Here is a 22,310-nt window from a genome sequence, read left to right as displayed (position 1 = left end):
ATTTTAATTTTATATATTTACCGTGCCATGTCAACAAACCATTACAGATTTAACGGATATTAACCTTCAATGACCACATCTTAATTAAAATGAAACAAATGTGATCAACTCCTATACTTTTTTTAATTCGGTGAGAAAAAATTATAAAACTCAAACAAATGTGATAATTTTGTAGTTTACACTAAAATTAATATGATGGGCTTTAAAGGAGGCTCAAAAAATTTGGATTGGGCCGACTTTTACCGAAGGCAAAACATTATCCGTCCTTATTAACATATCATCAATCACGACAGCCTTTTTTTCCCCCTCCCTGCTCACCCATCTCTTTTTGGCTTCCTTTTTCACTCATTCGATTCAGGGCAAACTCAGATAAACTGGACCCAAGCAAAAACGCAACAACTCGCTTTTTGACTCAGCTCGCCGAAAATTAGAGAAAATTAAAGATCTCTCTCGCTCGTTGGTCTACCTTTCAGGTTCTTTTCACTATTTACTGGGTTTCGATCTTGACTTTTCTGAGTTCGTTCTCCAATCGCACAGTTTTTTTTCTGAAATTCGATCTTATGTTTTTTTTTCTTGCATGTATAGTTTTAAGGATTTTATGAGGATAGTAGACTCTATGTTCTATGTTTCTGTTTGGGTACCGAGAAACCTTGGAAAATGAGGGGAGACGGTCGATTAGCTCAACTGAACTGACCTGAATAGTAGTGTATTTTCCCATTCATTTCTTTTATAATTATTGAAAACATAGTTCATGGAAACGAAATTTATAGCTCCACAGAGAATCTTCGGTATATAGTTGTCTTTCCCTTTCTCTTCGTTTCCTCTTTAATGAAATACGGAAGATTAGTTTGTTTAAGATGATACTGAATCAGTTACTCTGATTATTTCTGTTTTTCTTTTGCTCTCGTCTTTTAGCCTAAAATCTTTTGCATTATTATGGCTGGTGCGAATTTGGTTTTGTTTTATTGGTGTTTTTTAGATGGTTTGTCAAGGGATTGTAGTCTTTTCTACTTTGCAAAATTTCCATAATTTGAATACTGTGAAATGGTTTCGAGGCCCAAAGTTTTTGAATTAATTCCATAGGGTTTTCCCCCGCTTTTAGAACTTCATAAATAGAGAGACATGCCGCATTTTAATATTTTTCTTGATTTTTATGTTCCGGTTATCATTTAATTTGAGAAAATACGGTGTGCAATCATTAATTGGAAGTGGAAAATGGGATGTGGAAAAAGATAGTAGCATGTAGCGAAATGCGATGTTGATAAGCTTAGGTGGACATCATTTTCTTGGTGCCATTTATTGGAAGTGACTGGAAATAAGTTTTAGTTTATTGTTGTTCAGCATGTGTGAAGTATTTTGGGTCTGTTTTACTAATATATTTGGATTTGGTTCAGCATCTCTTGCCTTTCTGGGGTTAGCTTCTCACAATTTATTTTGTCCTTTTCAGGCTATAAATACTGTTGCAGTTTCTCAAATCTGGTTTGCTTGTTAACGAGGAATGGTTCTTTGCATGACCTGTTGACACTTATAAAATGTCGGGGTTACTAAATGTATTATTACTTAAACTGGAAACAATTTATTTGGTGTTGCAATCTTTTTTGAACATCAATCTTGTTTACGGACTTCCCTTTTTTAATTTATCTAAATGAAGTATGTATCTTCTATAGGTCCATTTAGTTGTTTTAGCAGATGATAATCTGATCTATATTTTCGTAGATTGTAGACGCAACATATTGGATTCTGTTGCCTCTATTTTTGTGCATATGTGTATGTGCTTGCCCATATCAATATCTTCTTGCATACTGCTTTTAGGAACCTTGAGTACACCTATTGATTATAGGTCAATGATGCTCCACTAAATGTCAATTGGTTCAAAATATTAGTAATTATGTGTCATTAATGATGGAATGTTTGGAAATATTCTTCATTTTATTGTCTAATGTCTTTCTAATTGAAACTTAAAATCAAATTTGGATGCGTCACATGATTCATGGCTGTTGTCCGTATTCTTTTCCTGTTTGATTAATGTTTTAATTTTTGTATTACATGTCTTTATATTAACTGGAAATTATAATGTGCATCTGGTTTTTATAAAAAAAATTAATGTGCATCTGGTTGCAGTCTTCTATCAACGGATCAGCATCAAATATTCCAGACAGTAGTGGACGCGCTTTTGCAACATCTTTCTCTGGTCGGTCTGTTGCAGCCTCTCCTGTTTTCCATCACGCTGGTGGGTAGATTTTACTAGATTTCCACAAAACTATGTTCTTTGAAACTCATGCAATTGTATTGCTTGTTTTGCAGGCAACATTCAGGGCTTGCATAATATTCATGGTAGCTTTAATGTTCCCAACATGCCTGGTACACTCGCATCAAGAAACTCAGCATTAAGTAATGTTCCAACTGTTGGGGTCCAACAGCCTACTGGGAGCCTATCTGGTGGAAGATTTGCATCAAATAATCTTCCTGTCACTCTATCTCAGGTGCTTATAGTATTCCCATCATATTGTGATTTGACTTTCTATGGTTGCTGCAGAGGAAGTTGTTTATGTTTCCTTCACCCTTCATGCATGTCTTTGGGACAAAAACAAATAAAAATTATAATTAATAGGAAGAAATAAAATCTTACATTCTTGTAACAATTACTGCATTTTCTTATGGATGCCATTTTACAGCTATCTCTTGGCAGCTCCCATGGACATTCAGGAGTAACAAATAGAGGAGGTATTAGTGTTGTAGGAAATCCTGGATTTAGTAGTAACACAAATGGAGTTGGCGGTTCTATACCTGGGGTTCTCCCTTCCTCTGCTGCAATTGGTAACCGTAATGCTGCCCCAGGATTGGGAGTATCCCCAATCTTGGGAAATGCAGGTCCTAGGATAACGAGTTCTTTAGGAAACATGGTTGGCGGGGGCAACATTGGGAGGAGTATAAGCTCTGCTGGTGGATTATCTGTACCTGGTCTTGCATCTCGTCTGAATTTAAGTGCCAATAGTGGATCTGGAAGTTTAAGTGTGCAGGGACAGAATCGGTTGATGAGTGGTGTGCTTCCTCAGGGTATGTTACCTTGAACGATCACCCCTGGATTTTGTTGTTTGCTAGCTATTGTCGCCCTTGGGTACAAATGAATATGATGACCAGAATTTTTGGTTAATTTACCACCTCTCATGCTCTTTTTAGTTTTTACTGGTCATTTCCAATTATTAGATTTAGTTTGATTCCTATTCTTTGTTGATCCTGAATACATGTTTTATAATTATGGAATGTTAACTTTTATATGATAGAAAATGCATTTTGTAGATTTACTAATGTAGCTGTAGTTGTTCACATGAGTGACATTTTTTATATTCAGGATCTCAGATGATTTCAATGTTAGGCAATTCTTATCCTACTGCTGGGGGTCCTCTTTCCCAGAGCCATGTCCAAGCTGTGAACAATCTTAGCTCCATGGGAATGTTGAATGATGTGAACACAAATGACAATTCTCCTTTTGACATAAATAATGATTTCCCTCAGCTGACAAGTCGTCCTAGTTCTGCTGGAGGTTCTCAAGGACAATTGGGTAACAGAAGGAAGAGACTTTCTGATTTTTCGTTTGTCTTTTTTTTCCTGCTGCTGAAGTCCTAATATTTCAAGTTAGACTTGCAGGTTCATTGCGAAAACAAGGTCTTAGTCCCATTGTTCAACAAAACCAAGAATTTAGCATTCAAAATGAAGATTTCCCTGCTTTACCAGGATTTAAAGGTGCACAAATATTCTTTGGTGTGGTTTTGATTTAATGCATAGTACTTTCTGGTTAACAAAAATAAATGCATTTCTTTCACTTTTTAAATCCAGCTTTAAGTTTTATATGTACATAACTTGATCTTTCTAGTTTCTAGTATATTTTGTCTCTGAAATTTTTGCATGGTTCTTTGCATTTAATTTCTTCATTCTTGTGATGCTGTTTTTTTAAACCTTTAATTATGATCCTTACCATATTATTAGATATTGTACAGGTGGTAATGGTGATTATGCAATGGATATGCACCAGAAAGAACAACTTCATGACAATACCATGTTGATGATGCAATCTCAACACTTTTCTGTGAGTTACATTTACAAAATTGAGGATTTATGGTTTATTTTATTCTTCATATGCTCTATTTACCTTGAGTTATTTATTTCCTTATTTTTCTCTAGAAAAAGTATATTTTGTCATCTTCATGATGTATGCATTTTGAGACTTTATCTAATACTTTTGTGCAATTTGCATAGATGGGGAGATCTGCAGGATTTAACTTGGGTGGATCGTATTCATCCCATCGCCCACAGCAGCAACATGCTCCATCGGCCAGTAGTAGTGTTACCTCCTTTTCACCTGTAAACAACCAAGATCTTCTCCATTTGCATGGCTCAGATATTTTCCCATCTTCACATTCGAGCTACCACTCACAGGTATGGTAATCTGGTGCTGTAAATGGTTGCATGCAAATTTAACCAAGTGGTTATCATGAGGTAGAAGAATATATATAGATCTCTATGGATTGTATCTTTCTCTAATGGTACTTGGGAGAAGAGATCCATTACTAATTTGAAAATCCATATTTTAGTGTTTTAGCATCTGTATTGAATTGAGATTCACTGTTGGTCAAACTGGAAGAATGTGAAATTTGCCCTTTCTTTTTTTCTTATTACAGCATGTGAAAAGAAGTATAGATTGAAAGTTGAAGAAATTGGTTTGACTTCCTTAGGATGGACATAATTCATTCATTTGATTTCTGCATAAATGTTTTCTTATTCGATAGATGGTAGAATGACTTTTAACATTTTCTTTCATCTTTCTTTCAGACCAGTGGACCACCCGGGATTGGGCTAAGAACTCTAAATTCATCAAATACGGTTTCTGGTATGGGTTATGACCAACTCATCCATCAATATCAGCAACACCAAAACCAGTCGCAGTTTCGTCTTCCACAGATGTCACCTTTGAATCAGTCATTTAGGGAACCCGGTCTGAAATCAATGCAGGCTACGCACTCTAATCCCGACCCATTTGGGTTACTTGGTTTGCTAAGTGTAATAAAGATGACTGATCCTGATCTGACTTCCCTTGCTCTTGGAATTGATCTGACAACACTTGTGTTAAATTTGAATTCATCGGAAAATCTTCACAAGACTTTTGGTTCTCCATGGTCTGATGAACCAGCTAAGGGTGACCCAGAGTTCACTGTGCCACAATGTTATTATGCTAAGCAACCACCCGCTTTACATGTAAGTTTTCACTTTTGTATTTTGGTTACTCCTTAATGCAATTTTCTCAATTAGTGTATTGCCTCTATTTCGAAACTCTGATTTCCTTCTATGCACGCAGCAAGGTTATTTTTCAAAGTTCACAGTGGACACATTATTCTATATATTTTACAGGTGTTTATTTTAACATTCGCGGCCTCTCTATCAGTCTATTGTTTAATTTAAGATTGTATTTTAGTTATCTGAACTCTGTTTCTTTTACAGCATGCCAAAAGACGAAGCTCAGTTATATGCTGCAAATGAACTGTAAGCTCTCAACTGAACGAATTGTGTGGGAATCTTTATGCATTTTCTTTTTTCCAGCCCTCATTTTAACACCTCTTATTGGCAGTTATAATAGAGGCTGGTTTTACCACAAGGAGCACCGAATGTGGTTCATAAGGGTTCCCAATGTTGAGCCACTAGTGAAGACAACCACATATGAGAGGGGTTCTTACCACTGTTTCGATCCGAAATCATTTGAAACAATCCGCAAGGTCAGAACTACAATATTCATAATTCATTACAATGCTGCTTTTTTGTTTTTTTACTGTTATTCATGAGTCTAGTTGCTGAATGCTGACTATAAATTTAACTGCAGGATAATTTTGTTGTCCATTACGAGTATGTGGAAAAGAGACCAGCTTTACCTCAACATTAACAAGGTGCTTTTTTTTCTTCTTCTCCTCATAAAGCTGAAGTATGTATTTTGTAACTCATCCATTAGGACATCAGTTTTCAGCATTTAGCGAGTTTGTTTCTGTCGATTGGATTGCGATGACCGGTTGTTTGACCTTTTTTATGTTAAAGGTGTATGTAATGAATAAAAGTAATTGAAGAGAACTTCAGTGAAGTAGTTGCAGGTGATACTGATTTTAAGATGATGCCTTTACAAATTTGTTTGCATTGTAATAGTATCATTAATGCCATCCATTCTAGTAAAGACTAGCCATTCTATAAGAATGTGGATGGAGTTACCAAGTCTTAAATTATATATATAAATGCAAAATATTTCAAATGCAGTATGTCCAAAACATAAACACAATTTAATTAGTTACTCTTGGATTCTATAAGAATGTGGGATTTAAGAACTATTCGTAGGCAGCCTGTTTAAAGCTTTTTCCCGTCTAAATATCATTTAAGATTCTGTTTGTACTATTGGTTCTGGGACGGACGACCCAGCCCCGTCCGTTGGCTCACCAATGTACGCCACCGTTTTGCCGAATCGAGAGAAGAAGCCGACATCGAAACCCCCTCGTCGCTTTATTTTTTCTGAAATCTGGCCTCCTTGCTCATTGTTCGCCTCACCTCCACACCGCCACCATAGTCATGTTCCCCAGCCTATTCCGCTTAAAACCCGACCATTGGGTCGCGTCAACGTCGTCAGTTTCGTCGATCACCGGTGTGGGTAAGTGTTTCAGCCCTTTTCTTTATTTCCAATGGATTTTGGGTTGATGTTGGTTAATAATTTGATTGCAATTGGGTAATTCAAGCTGTAGGAGTAATCAGCCGACCACCTCGAGCTCGTCGCCACGCGCCTCCGCGTGCGCGTGGGCTTGTTCTGCCTGCCCTGGAAACCTTCTAAAATGGCTTGATTGGCCTGAACCAGCCCAACCCGACTTGAACCGAGTCAACCCGACCCGACTTGTTGACTTTGACCCAACCCGTTGACTTTAACCTGACCTGTTGACTGGTCTGATCGTTGACTTTGACCAAAAAAGTTAAAATTTCCGAAAAGTCCTATTTTATGTTTTTTGACGTCCTGAGTCTGAATCTAAAGTTTGTTTTACCAAATTCGCACACGGTAAGTTGTTTTTCAATGTTTTATCTTCAGATTCAAGTTGGTTTCTCAATTAAGTTTAGTTTCTGACGTAAATTCGGTTGCTTTATATCCGAGAAATTATTGGACGTTGAATTCAAGTTTGAGAGTGATCGAATGAGGATTAAATGTTTGGTCGGTTGAGCACAAAAATCTATCAATCTCAGGACTAGTAAATCTAAGTTGTATAAGACTCAGACGGTTCGTAAAAGAAAGTGGTAGACCGATCAGAAACAAATCTAAGTTCAATGATTTAATTAGTAAATCTATCAATCTCATGACTAGTAAATTCTGATTAATCTCATTAAAGGTTAAATGTCGAAAATACTTGGATAAAAAACTATGAAAATACTTGTATGATGTAAAAGATAAGGATTTTCCCAGATAGTGAAAATAATCATGTTAATCGATCATGATTTTTGAGATGGTAAAAGACTTAAAATTTCTAATTCTTGAGCGAACACACGACTACTAAATTACCGAAAGTATCTTACATGTCTGAATTACTCGAAATGACAAAGTTGAACTGAATGGAAGTACTGTACATATTCGAATTGTTAAAACGATAGAATTACTCTGGAAACTCTAAAGTGACCGGGATAAACTTGAATATGAATTGATTTAAGTACTCCAATGACCTTGAATTAAGCAAATAACTTGTATAAGTCTGGAAACACTGATGCTCTTATATGTTATACCGTTCATAAGGGTTTTGAACCACGAATCAAGCACATTCAATATTTCCTGATATCGTTGCAATTCCGAATTGGAATAAAGATCATTGGAATATTTGTTCGTCTCCCTAAGATCCATTTAACGATGATTCTGAAGATGATCAATTCGATAAGAATTGCTTGTATTAAAAAGTGAATACTCTTGGAAGTGCAACGATTTGGCCGGTTGACAGGTATCAGTGTTGGGATTTGTTCAGTTAGAGTTAACTCGATATTCTGATAGATCGACACAAATCTTGAATGCCCTGTGTAACACCCCCAACCCGTATCCCAACCCGGATACGAGTTAAAGATATTACATTGACTTTTAAAACACAACTCATTACAAATAATAGTAAAATACTTGAACTTATATTACGAAAAATACAATAATATACATATGGTAATATAAGTGTACCAAAATATTCAGAGCATGCACAACTTAACTCTTTTTAATTACATGCCAACATCCATTTTCATAACAAAATGACCTACTGATTAAGTTGCTTCTGATCTGATAGTTGCAGGAGTAATGTTGTCCAGCTGCTTAACCTCGATCGTCTACTTTATCGGATCCTACGTGTGAAACACTCACACGCTAAGTCATCGACTTAGTGAGGCAATATAATAATAATATCAATAAATATAAAATAATTACCAAAATGAGATGGGTTGCAATAATAAGATGTATGTAAACAATGCAATAACCAAAACCATGTTTCTTACACATATACTTATCAAATTCACATTCATAAGTTCGCCTTAGTAAGTTCATTAGCCCATGGTACCATACAGAGAACCTAAGGTATGTGAGTATTGTGAGGTTGTGCACTATGCTGTCACCACAGCTCGCATAATTGCACCTAAGTGCCACTTAGAATTGCACCGGAGTGCCGCGTAGAATTTCACCGGAGTGCCATATAATAATGTCCATAAGAACCACATATCATTCCTTAAGAATCATATACATATGCCAATGATCAAGTATGTGTCTCACCAGACCTCACACATGTTCCAAAGAATACATATATGTCCCGAAGGACCAAATATCAGTCCTTAAGAATCATATACATATACCAAGGATCAAGTAGGCGTCTCACCAGACCTCACACATGTTCCAAAGAATACATATATGTCCCGAAGGACCACATAGACCCTCTACCCTTGGCATGCCAACTATACCTATAGTTCTCATTTACATAACATGGGCTTTCATAATTTATCTAATTTATATCACGTAGACATATTATTTCCATACCTTTATCATATAACTCATATAACTTTTTCTTTCATATTCATGTCCCATAATGCATATGATATGGATTCATGTCATATATCATCATATGAACTACGATCATGTATCAAAATATTGAATCTAGACTTATCACAAGTTTAGAACTGAATAAAATACATATTCATGCTATGTATATGCACTCACCTAGATTTCTTTATCTTTCCCTCGATTGATCCTACTTGTCGATGGTTCCGGAACTCGATTAGGCTCAATATCTACATAAGCAAAATTTTCAAGATGATTATCAGATGCCTAAGTCTTGAAATTAACCTCTAATAGCCTACCAATTTAAGGAATTGATAGTTTAGTCTCTCTTCTTTCTTTTCTTTTTTTTTATTATGGGGGAATCGGTTCCCTCCTGGGGGTATCGATTCCCCTCTAGCGTTCTGGAAATTCATATTCGTTTGAGGGGGTATCGATTCCCCTTGAATGGGTGTCGATTCCCCTAGCCCAGAAATCCTATTTTGAGCTCGAAATTCACTTCATTTCAGCTTAAACCTTCATATTTTACTTCCCTTAATATTCCTAACTTCCATACACATATTTAAACTCATTTCTATTCCATAATCACTTCTTTAAACCCAAAATTCCATCATTTACATGGCATTCAAGAATCACACTAAATTTTCAAGGTGTTCTAATTCCAATTCTAACACTTCATATCCCTTAATTAACTTGATGACAAGTCAAATCTCACTTCCAATTCTTATTATGAACTCTAATCTAAGATTTCATTTTTCTACTTACTTTCTTTAATTCTTCATATACTTCTCATCTTGAGGTTTTAAAACAATTTAAACTTCCTTTAAGCTTAACTATTGCCTAATGGTCATGAATCAACCATAAATTCATCAAGAAATTCACTAACAAGAGAATCTTACCTTAGCTTGGGTCTCACGTATGAAGAAGAAGAAGAAAGAAGAAGATGACTCTAGAAGCTTGTTTTTAATTTCCTATACATCCACTTGGTTAATATAATACTAACCCCAATAATTATATTGCTATAAAAATACCATTTTGTCCTTCTAATCTTCATTCTTTATAATTCAATCCTACACAAAATAACTCAAATAAGTCATTGAACTCTTCCATCATTCTACTTAAATCACCAAATGCTGAAACTTTACAAATTAATCACTAACCCGGCATGGAGGATGTTACAAATCTCCCTCCCTTAAGAAAATTCGTCCTCGAATTTTCAATAAGAAAAGAGATGGGGATACTGATTCCTCATATCCTCCTCATGCTCCCATGTTGCTTTCTCTACTTTGTGATTCTTCCATAAAACTTTAACCAATGGGATAGTCTTGTTCCTCAATTGCTTAACCTCATGAGCTAAAATTTGAATTGGTTCTTCCTCATAAGTCAAATCCGGTTATACCTCGATCTCTTCTGGGTTTACGATATGGGAGGGATCCGATCGATATCTCCGAAGCATTGAGACATGGAATACATTGTGAATCTTTTCCATTTCTGGTGGTAAAGTCAATTGGTATGCTACGGGTCCCACTCTTTTTACAATCTCATATGGTCCAATAAACCGGGGACTTAACTTTCCTTTCCGACTAAACCTCAACACATTCTTCCATGGAGATACCTTTAAAAACACTTTATCCCCAACTTCAAATTCAATCTCCTTTCTTTTAAGACCAGAATAGGACTTTTGTCGATCAGAGGCCACTTTGAGGTTATGCTGAATTTCTCGAACTTTCTGTTCTACATCTTGAATTAAATCCGGACCAAGAACACTTCGATTTTTGAGTTCATACCAATTTAATGGAGTACGACATTTTCTTCCATATAATGCTTCATATGGGGCCATCTTTATACTAGACTGATAACTATTGTTGTAAGCGAACTCTGCCAGCGGTAAATACTTTTCCCATGATCCTTTGAATTCCATTACGCATGCTCTCAACATATCTTCCAATATCTGAATAGTTCTCTCTGATTGCCCATCAGTCTGAGGATGAAAAGCCGTACTAAAGTTTAAACGAGTCCCTAACGCTCCATGCAAAGATTTCCAGAATCTAGAAGTGAATCGAGGGTCTCGATTAGAGACTATGGAAACAGGCACTCCATGCAATCTAATAACTTCTCTAATATACAGCTCTGCATAATTTTCCATAGAGAAATCCGTTCTAACCGGAAGGAAATGCGCTGACTTAGTTAATCGATCAACAATTACCCATATTGATTCTCTTTTGTTCGGAGTCAAGGGTATCCCCGAAACAAAATCCATCGTAACATTTTCCCATTTTCATTGAGGAATGAAAAGCGGTTGTAATAATCCTGACGGAACTTGATGCTCAGCTTTGACTTGTTGACATATCAAACACTTAGACACAAATTCGGTGATGCTTCGTTTCATCCCTGACCACCAAAATCGATCCTTCAAATCCATATATATCTTGGTTCCACCCGGGTGCATCGTTAACGGACTGCAATGAGCCTCTGTTAATATTTCTTTCTTCAAGTCATCATTGTCGGGTATTACAATTCTTCCTTTACAATATAGATTTCCATCTGACTTAATCTCAAAGTCTTTAATCTCTTTGCTCTTTACTTGCTCAATTCTTTTCAAACACGTTTCATCTTTACTTTGCAATTCTCCTATTCGTTCCAACCATGCTGGTTTAAGGGTTAACTCTGCACAAAGACCACCATCTCCCGTTAAAGATAATCTTGCATCCATAGCTCGTAAAGCTGCAAACGTCTTTCTACTCAAAGCATCTACTATCACGTTAATTTTTCCGGGATGATAGTCAATTATCACATCATAATCTTTTAAGAACTCTACCCATCTACGTTGCCTCAAATTCAACTCTTTTTGAGTCATCAGGTACTTCAGGCTCTTATGATCCGTATATAAGTAACAACGCTCCCTATAAAGATAATGACGCCAAATCCTGAGAGCGAATGCTACAGCAGCCATTTCTAAATCATGAGTGGGGTAATTCTTTTCATGTGGTTTCAATTGTCTCGATGCATACGCTACCACCTTCCTTTCTTGCATTAATACACACCCCAATCCGTTATGGGATGCGTCACTGTATACTACAAAATTCTTGCCAGATTCCGGTTGAACCAATATCGGAGTTTCCGTCAGAATTCTCTTTAAAGCTTCAAAACTTTCTTGACATTCAGAAGTCCAAACAAACGGTACATTCTTTCTCATCATCTTTGTTAAAGGCAGCACTATCATCGAAAAATTCTTAACGAATCTTCGATAATACCCGGCAAGTCCAAGGAAACTCTGAACTTCAGATACATTCTTTGTAACTTCCCAGTCCATTATAGCTTTAACCTTCTAAGGGTCTACTCTAATCCCAACTGCCGAGATCACATGCCCCAAGAAATTACTTCGTTTAGCCAAAATTCACATTTGGACAATTTCGCATAGAGATTTTTATCCCAGAGAATTTGCAAAACTAGCCTCAGATGTGCGCTGTGCTCTTCAATGGACTTCGAGTAAACCAGTATGTCATCAATAAAGACAACAACAAACTGGTCCAAATAGGGCTGAAAAATCCTGTTCATGTGATCCATGAAAGCAGCTGGTGCATTCGTTACTCCGAATGGCATTACGATGAATTCATAATGATCATATCTCGTTCTGAAAGCCGTCTTCGGAATATCTTTCTCCTGAATCTTCAATTGATGATAACCCGAACGTAGATCGATCTTCGAAAATACCGAAACTCCTTTTAGTTGATCAAACAAGTCATCAATGCGTGGAAGGGGATACTTGTTCTTGATGGTCACCTTATTAAGCTGTCGATAATCAATACAGAGACGCATTGATCCATCATTCTTCTTAACAAATAACACCGGAGCTCCCCAAGGTGACACACTTGGTCGAATAAATCCCTTTCCTAACAACTCTTGTAATTCATTCTTTAACTCTTGCAATTCTTTCGGAGCCATCCGATAAGGTGCCATTGCAATTGGAGCGGTTCCTGACATTACTTCAATTTGAAATTCTACCTCTCTATCTGGAGGTAATCCTGGCAACTCAGCCGGGAAAACTTCAGGGAACTCTTGAACTATTGGAATCTCCTCTAGCCCTTTCTCTATAGCTCTTAAATCTATCACATTTGCAAGAAATCCTTGACATCCCTATAGCAATAGCTTCTTAGCTGACATTACTGACATTGCATTTGCTAAGGGATTAAACTTTTCACTGCTCACACTTATCTCTGTTCCTCTTGGACTTTTCAGGGTTACCTTTTTCAATCTGCAATTAACATCTCCATAGTAACGGAACAACCAATCCATTCTCAGAATCACTTCAAACTCGTCAAAGGGTAATTCCATCAGATTAGCAGGGAATTCAATTCCCTGAACCTTTATGGGACACCCCTTACAGACTTTATTCACCCGAGCACTATGGCCTAACGGAGTTGTTACTATAATCTCATTACTCGTAGCTTCTAAGGGAATCCTCAATTCCTTTATTAACTTACTTGTAATATAAGAATAATTAGAACCCGAATCAATCAGTGCCAATACTAATTTATCATACAACTAAAAAGTACCTGCTATAATATCAGGGTCATCACGGTCTTCACTTGTCTTTAGATTGTACACCCGTGCGGTTGATCGAACTTCAGGTTGAGCAGAGAATTTAGACGGGTTCCTTCCTCTGCCTCTTCCTCGTCCTCTTTGTGAGGAAGAACCAACTCTTTCAGATGGTGCAGGCTCACCAACTATCAATGGACAATCCCGGATAAAATGTCAGGCATCTCCGCATCAAAAACAAGTCCCAGCAGCCATCCGACTAGCCCCAGAATGATTTTTCCCACAGTGCTGACACTGTCTCGCTTGACTCGGAGTAGATCTCCCAGCACCAGATCCCACTGACTGCGTCTGTCTAGGTCTTGCCTGACTTGTTCCCCTAGCAGACGATGCAACTGATTCTGATCTAGCTTGTGATCGAAATTGTGAGTCTCTTCCTCTTTTTGATAGTACTAAGCTAGAAGAAGCACCCGTTCTCTTTGATGTCTGAACTCTAAAATCCCCGAATCTCTCATTCTGAGCTCTTTCAAGATTCTTGGCACGATTGATCACCTCTTGGAACGAGGACAAATTCAATACTATCAGCATCTCTTTCAATCTAGGGCGTAAACCCTCCACAAACCATTCACAAGCCTCTTTTTCAGTAGGCACAAGCTCGGATGCAAACCTACTCAACTTGTTGAACTCACATTCATACTCATATACAGAGCGGTTCATCTGTTTCAAATTCAAAAACTCCTGCTTCATCTGTCGAATAAATTGATCTCCAATGTACTTGTTTTTAAATTCATCTAAGAATAAAGACCAAGTCAATTGGTCACTGGGCATCCTCATTGTGACGTTCGTCCACTATATTCTCGCCTGACCCCTCAACAACGAGACAGCTCCATCTAACTTCTCCACTTCAGAACAGTGGAGACCATCCAATATGATTTTTAAATCATTTAACCAAAGATCTGTCGCAACCGGACCTTCTTAGGTTTCTCCCTTAAATTTGGGAGCTCCTAAACCTCTCAACTCTTTTGCTACATTCATCATTTGAGTTGGTGGAGCAGGAGGTTGAAGACGCGTTAGAATAGCGTCTAACGTTCTGAAGAACATATCTTGATCTTGCACATGCACTCCTTGAGATGCTTGTTCTTCACCTTGCCTGGCCAGGGCAGGTGAATTACTGCTTTCAGCAGGCCTATCTTCTCCCGCTTCACTTCGGGAGCTATTATGTCCGGACATCTAATAAGAATAAACACATTGTTCTATTAGCAAAACAACATACTCATACTATACCAGATCATAAGTTCTCACTATTTGTTGGTATGTATTCCATTTAAAGACAATAGACTCTGGTTTATGCCTAGAATCGGCTAAACCATAGCTATGATACCATTAAATGTAACACCCCCAACCCGTATCCAAACCCGGATACGAGTCAGAGATATTACATTGACTTTTAAAACACAACTCATTACAAATAATAGTAAAATACTTGAACTTATATTACGAAAAATACAATAATATACATATGATAATATAAGTTTACCAAAATATTCAGAGCATACACAACTTAACTATTTAATTACATGCCAACATCCATTTTCATAACAAAATGACCTACTGATTAAGTTGCTTCTGATCTGATAGTTGCAAGAGTAATGTTGTCCAGCTGCTTAACCTCGATCGTCTACTTTATCAGATCCTACGTGTGAAACACTCACACGCTAAGTCATCGACTTAGTGAGGCAATATAATAATAATATCAATAAATATAAAGTAATTGCCAAAATGAGATGGGTTGCAGTAATAAGATGTATGTAAACAATGCAATAACCAAAACCATGTTTCTTACACATATACTTATCAAATTCACATTCATAAGTTCGTCTTAGTAAGTTCATTAGCCCATGGTACCATACAGAGAACCTAAGGTATGTGAGTATTGTGAGGTTGTGCACTATGCTGTCACCACAGCTCGTATAATTGCACCTAAGTGCCACTTAGAATTGCACCGGAGTGCCACGTAGAATTGCATCGTAGTGCCATATAATAATGTCCATAAAGACCACATATCATTCCTTAAGAATTATATACATATGCCAAGGATCAAGTATGTGTCTCACCAGACCTCACACATGTTCCAAAGAATACATATATGTCCCGAAGGACCACATATCATTCCTTAATAATCATATACATATACCAAGGATCAAGTAGGTGTCTCACCAGATCTCACACATGTTCCAAAGAATACATATATGTCCCGAAGGACAACATAGACCCTCTACCCTTGGCATGCCAACTATACCTATAGTTCTCATTTACATAACATGGGCTTTCACAATTTATCTAATTTATATCACGTAGACATATTATTTCCATACCTTTATCATGTAACTCATATAACTTTTTCTTTCATATTCATGTCCCATAATGCATATGATATGGATTCATGTCATATATCATCATATGAACTATGATCATGTATCAAAATATTGAATCTAGACTTATCACAAGTCTAGAACTGAATAAAATACATATTCATGCTATGCATATGCACTCACCTAGATTTCTTTGTCTTTCCCTCGATTGATCCTACTTGTCGATGGTTCCGGAACTCGATTAGGCTCAATATCTACATAAGCAAAATTTTTAAGATGATTATCAGATGCCTAAGTCTTGAAATTAACCTCTAATAGCCTACCAATTTAAGGAATTGATAGTTTAGTCTCTCTTCTTTCTTTTCTTTTTTTTATGGGGGAATCGGTTCCCCCTGGGGGTATCGATTCCCCTCTAGTGTTCTGGAAATTCATATTCGTTTGAGGGGGTATCGATTCCCTTTGAATGGGTATCGATTCCCTTTGAATGGGTATCGATTCCCTTAGCCCAGAAATCCTATTTTGAGCTAGAAATTCACTTCATTTCAGCTTAAACCTTCATATTTTACTTTCCTTAATATTCCTAACTTCCATACACATATTTAAACTCATTTCTATTCCATAATTACTTCTTTAAACCCAAAATTCCATCATTTACATGGCATTCAAGAATCACACTAAATTTTCAAGGTGTTCTAATTCCAATTCTAACACTTCATATCCCTTAATTAACTTGATGACAAGTCAAATCTCACTTCCAATTCTTATTATGAACTCTAATCTAATATTTCACTTTTCTACTTCCTTTCTTTAATTCTTCATATACTTCTCATCTTGAGGTTTTAAAACAATTTAAACTTCTTTTAAGCTTAACTATTGCCTAATGGTCATGAATCAACCATAAATTCATCAAGAAATTCACTAACAAGAGAATTTTACCTTAGCTTGGGTCTCACGTATTAAGAAGAAGAAAGAAGAAGATGACTCTGGAAGCTTGTTTTTAATTTCCTATACATCCACGTGGTTAATATAATACTAACCCCAATAATTATATTACTATAAAAAGCCCATTTTATCCTTCTAATCTTCATTCTTTATAATTCAATCCTACACAAAATAACTCAAATAAGTCATTGAACTCTTCCATCATTCTACTTAAATCACCAAATGCTGAAACTTTACAAATTAATCACTAACCCGGTATGGAGGATGTTACACCCTGAATCTTCGTTTCTCCCTTATTAGATCAAATCACTAAGAATTTTCCAAGAACTTAATGCACGAAATGCCTATGATTTCTTGGATAATGGAATTATTCTTGTCATATATGAAAACACAAGTACCTTTGATACAAAGAATTCTGATTACATAGTGCCTCCGTAAAATATCCGAATATTATATGATCCTGATAACTCGCGTTCTGAATAACCGATGAATCTGTTAGCTATCAAACCCTTTTATGGGGATCTCGTTTCTGAGTTTAATCATTTCACATAAGTTTCATGACTCCCTAAATGATAAATACCAATCGCCTCCGAATAATATCTGGAACATTTAGTGTGTTCCCTGATCATACATATATATTTTCTCTGATTTTAAAAGTATGTCTCTGTTATTTGAAATGCAATCTGACATCTGATTTCTACTCTAAACTTTGATATTTGTTATGATATCTGATTTCTGTTATGATCTCTGATCTCCGCTCTGATTTCTAATATCTCTATTTACTGACTGAAATTATTTTTATATGGGGTATTCTGGGACTTTGGTATGAATGAAGACTCTGGCAAGTTTAGTCACTGCTGGTAATTCCTATATAGGTTCAGCACCGACTGGTAATTCCTTATGGACCTAATGAGACTCTTGGGTGGGCTCTTGGGCCTAATAGTAAGACCTTATGGACCCTAAGGCACTCCCTTAGGGTGGCTCCTCTACTGTGTGCATTGGGTAAGTCCTTATGGGCCTGAGGGCACTCCCCTCAGGTGGGCACCTACGTTTCGGCTAGAATAAGACCTTATGGACCCAAGGTGCTCCCTTAGGTTGGCACCTACCCCCTCTGGGCCTAGGGTAAGTCCTTATGGATGCAGTTATGGAGAACTGCATATTGGCATTCGGTTGGAGGGTTTTACTATGGTTTTTAAAAATACGTTTTAAACTGCTACTGTTTTAAAAAGATCTGTACATTTTCATTGGTTTTGTGGGAACACATTAGACACCCTATTCTGATCTCTTGAACCTAGTCCTCCGAATGTTTACTCTAAACTGGAAGCTTCTTATCTTTTACTATCTGAGATATCAGTGGGACCTCAGCTCAGCATAAAATATGTAGATGTCTGAATCAATAAGGAAGTTTTATGCTTACCTATTATCTGCATATCCTTCAGCATCATTTGGTAGTTCTGTATTATTGAGCTTCCCAAAGCTCACTTTTTTACTCATTATTTCAGGTTAAAAAAATTGAACCAGTGCAACTATCGACATCAGTAAAAGGAGTTCCATTGACGTTACTTGCGAAATACGTTGCATGTGTTTAGGGGGCATGTAGGTGGTATTCTGTTTTTATTTCCGAGTCTGAAATGTGTATGATTTTAATTATGTTTGTAATATATGAATGGTTTTTCGAGCTTGTATTTTAATTATAAAGTGTTTTATGATTTTACACGTTTTTAAAGAAATTATAAATTTTTTTCGGGATTTTTACGGTGGGTTGCTCTGGTGGCCCTAATGTGACACTTCGGATCGGATCGGATCGGGTCACCCGCATTAGTCTGTGGGTGTTACAATTGTAGCCAAGAACGTCGAAGTACTGTATAGAAAGAAATAATCATTTAGTGTGAACGTTCGATCGAGTCGAGTTAAGTAAAAAAATTGAGTTATTTAAAGTGTCGAATTTTATTTTATAACTCAAATTTAATTTAATAATGGTAGCATACTTCTATATATTTTGTCCTTTATGAAAGACTGAATGCCAAAACATTATCATTTTTCCTTTTTCTTCTTCTTTCACTTAAACCTTTTCTCTCGACTCTCTTGAATGCAGATCGTTGCTCATCACACTAATTGTTCACTAGTCATCATCAACTGTCATGTCCATCTTCATCATTAAGGGTGAACGTTCGATCGAGTTGAGTCAAAAAAATTCGAATTACTCGACTTGACAAATCTTATTTTATAATTTAAATTTGATTTGAAATTTTCTTCAAGTATAAATTATAAAATCCGAATCGATTTCAGTCGAGTTTTTGAGTTAATGTTTAAATTTAATTATAAATATGTATAATATTATGATATAATTTAATTCCGACTTAAATGATTTTTTTTATAACTCTGTACAATCCATATATATATTTTTTCATATGATATATATATCATCAGACCCGAGGGTCTCGATTCAAACTTAAAAACTAATTCACTAATTACAAAAAATTTCGAGTTATTCGAATTAATATTAGAGTTGTATTTTATAACTTGAATTTTTTTCGATTTAAGTCGAGTTTATAAAATTACAACTTGAAATCAATTCAAGTTGAATTTTATACATCAAATTAAGTAAAAATTTAATTTTTTTAAGTCACCCTTGATGACAATTATACTAGCGTGGTTCGAAGCCCAAATTTGTAGTAGATATGAGCTTTTTTATCTCTGGATCACAATTATGCGGTTAGTATCTTCTAACGGTGAGTTGTTCGCCACGTACGCTGTACGGCATTATATTGATTTGTTTTGGAGGCGAGTCAGGGACACAAGGGCTTCAAGCCGTGAATTCTAGCAAAAATAATTATTTCATTAAAATTCTTTCGTTCTTTTAAGCTCTGGTTCGCATACGCAATTAAGACGTCATGATTAAGATTAAAAACAACGATTTGTTTTCGACTTATATTTCGTGTTAAAATTATTATTATATAGATTTTGTTTTTCAAATGTTTTTTCACTGATCCATATTACAATTATATTAAATTTAAAGATTCTTTTAGAGTCTTTTTAATTCACTTTTTTTTTCAACAGCACATATCAAAGTTTTGAACGAAAATCTTAATTATTGCACGAATTTAAAAAAAATTACATGAAAATCTTAATTATCACAGAAAAAAGACGTGGAGAAATCGATCACGGGACTGAAGCAATCAGGTTAAAAAAATCGACATCTTTGTTTTTTTTTAAACCTCTGTTTTACTTATTATTTATGCCTATCATCTAGATGTTATTTTATAATTAGAGATAATTTTATTGACTTAATTTAATAAATTAATTATTATTTTATGATTTAAAAATATTTCATTTAATTATATTAATTTTTAGTTTTTTTCTTTTGATATTTTATTATTTATAATACTTAAAATTATATTGGTTTATATAGATTATTAATTTAGTTGATGCAAATATGTTTCGTAATAATAAAGAAAATTCTCAAAGTTTGGTTTTCATCAAAAGGAAAGATACAAAGAGGGCTAATATACTCCAAAATAATATACTCCAAAAATCCACTATTGGTAATCTTACATTACCGAAAATGAGATTCCCGGGCTAACCAAACGGAAATGTAAATTACATTCCTATGGGAATCCAACATTCCATCATCCAAACACCCCCTTACGTCTCAAATGAAGTCGGGGGTGTTGAAATGTTGGATTTACAAGACGGATTGTTATAAATAAGTTAAAAGATCCAAGCGACCTAACTCTAGTAAGTATTCTTATTTGCACTTTTCGATACAATTATTTTTATTTTGATAAATATTGTATTTTATGTAGAGAAAAAGAAATCAGCAATCGAAGAGTACTCAAATGTACCGGTTGATTTTACTCAAAGTTATGAAAGTTTCGAAAGTATAAGATTAATTAGTTACATATTGTATAAAAAGTAAATTTTATTGGTATAAATTATTTTCTGATTTTTTTATTGCAGGTCATTCCTTCAATGATAATGCCTCCAAACAATATCTATGGACCTTCTCATCTAAATTAATGGACGATTTCATGGATGCTGCTGCTGCATATTTAGAGAAGTTGATGGGCGATTTTCACAAAGTAGTTCCAGTATCTAGCAAAACTCAGGAAGCTTTTCAGATGTGTCATCTTCTTCTTCAAACGCAGCCTGCTTGGATCACTCTTCTCACGTCTGATATTTTACTGTTTTTTACTTTTGGGTTCTAGAATCAATTAAAGAAATCGAGGTTGAAGATGAAATGATATGATCAAATCGATGATGAGGTGCCAACATTTTGGCATATACACACAGAAATATAGTTTTTTCCTTTCAATTTCATCAGTAAATTAACTGCAATACCAATGGCTTTTACAACATATGGTGTTCGTGAACAGGATACATGCCCCCTCACAGCTACTGATTGGTTTTGCAATCTTCGTGCATATCGTTTTGTCCTTTTTCAAAACATGCAAAAAAAACTTAATCCTCTAAATAACCAAATCAGAGATGATTCAACCGACTCGTCTTCCTCAGGTGGGATAGATTAGCGACGAAGAGCAAATGAGGAAGTTTAAAAAGGGGAGACGCCTAGACTATATAAATTCATAAATTTCAAAATAAATTACTTGGTGTTCAAGGAGGTTTGAGGAACTGTCATTCTCCTCGGCAAGCTGAATAGAGCCAAGCACCAGTGTTTGCTGGTGTATTGCATATGCCTTCATCCTGCAGCATCGCTTTCAGGGAGTATGTCAGTCTTCCATTACAAATCGTCCTAGTATTGCATCTATCATTATAAATATTCAATCTTCGGCTACGAATACAAGGAAAGAATTAATGGAAATGTAAAGAATTAAAAGAAGGAAAGGGCTATGAATGTGGTAGTTATGGTGTAATTTTGAAAGCATTATAATTGACTAATTTTCTTATGTGTAAATGACATGGATATTAATATTGATGTGGCAAATTTTAATAGGTTGGGACCAACATGGCAACTCAAAAATAAATTTTGGGACGTAGGGCTGTCAGAAATTTATTTTTGGATCTAGAACATTTTTTACAGTATATGGAAAACTTATCACTTCGAGGTGAGTTTCAAAGGATGTTTTTATTATATTACGTGTTTATTATTTAATTAATTTCTACAGAACTCTTTTCGTCGAGGTGATGAGTTTTATTAAAATAATATATTTTTTATAGTTATTTATTTTAAATAGAAAATTGGAAGAAAAAAGATTGAAGTCGTCACCTCAAGGTGACAACTTATTTTGGTTTAAATATATAGCCGTTTAGAAATATTTAAAAAGTAGCTTTTGTAGTTGTTGGAACTTGTTATATGAGCGTGACGAGTTACAACGTTAATTTTGAAAAAAATTCACTATAAATAGGAGTTGTGTTAGTTG

General features: G+C 35.6%; 1 protein-coding gene and 1 non-coding gene across 4 annotated transcripts; one reads left to right on the top strand and one right to left on the bottom strand.

Moving 5' to 3' along the window:
• Positions 1–314: 314 nt before the first annotated feature.
• LOC120160012 (probable NOT transcription complex subunit VIP2) lies at positions 315–5,938 on the top strand. Of its 3 annotated transcripts, XM_039170485.1 has the most exons (15): positions 316–473; positions 1,448–1,550; positions 2,122–2,230; positions 2,305–2,483; positions 2,676–2,724; positions 2,839–3,057; positions 3,353–3,562; positions 3,649–3,744; positions 3,999–4,087; positions 4,258–4,437; positions 4,831–5,253; positions 5,354–5,406; positions 5,497–5,538; positions 5,624–5,768; positions 5,873–5,938. In XM_039170485.1, exons 2-15 carry the CDS (start codon positions 1,533–1,535, stop codon positions 5,930–5,932), a joined length of 1,872 nt encoding a protein of 623 aa, XP_039026416.1. In that variant the 5' UTR covers positions 316–473; positions 1,448–1,532; the 3' UTR covers positions 5,933–5,938. The 3 variants fall into 3 exon arrangements, with proteins under 3 accessions (XP_039026415.1, XP_039026414.1, XP_039026416.1); XM_039170484.1 differs by having other exon boundaries at positions 315–473; positions 2,122–2,191; positions 2,676–3,057; XM_039170483.1 differs by having other exon boundaries at positions 315–473; positions 2,676–3,057.
• Positions 2,150–2,230, bottom strand: LOC120160070. Its single transcript, XR_005519404.1, has one exon. It is a non-coding gene; the product is annotated as a small nucleolar RNA snoR35 (small nucleolar RNA).
• Positions 5,939–22,310: the final 16,372 nt, after the last annotated feature.

This window comes from Hibiscus syriacus, unplaced genomic scaffold (genome assembly GCF_006381635.1).
Source record: "Hibiscus syriacus cultivar Baekdansim isolate YM2019G1 unplaced genomic scaffold, ASM638163v2 tig00111388_pilon, whole genome shotgun sequence".
Classification (NCBI taxonomy): Eukaryota; Viridiplantae; Streptophyta; class Magnoliopsida; order Malvales; family Malvaceae; genus Hibiscus; species Hibiscus syriacus.
This window is presented reverse-complemented; position numbering and strand designations above follow the sequence as displayed.

Excerpts from the sequence above, each read along its gene's own strand:
- LOC120160012 (XM_039170483.1), top strand. Across the intron at positions 4,088-4,257 it reads TGCAATCTCAACACTTTTCT|ATGGGGAGATCTGCAGGATT; the intron begins GTGAGTTACATT and ends CAATTTGCATAG. Across the intron at positions 5,407-5,496 it reads TTATTCTATATATTTTACAG|CATGCCAAAAGACGAAGCTC; the intron begins GTGTTTATTTTA and ends TTTCTTTTACAG.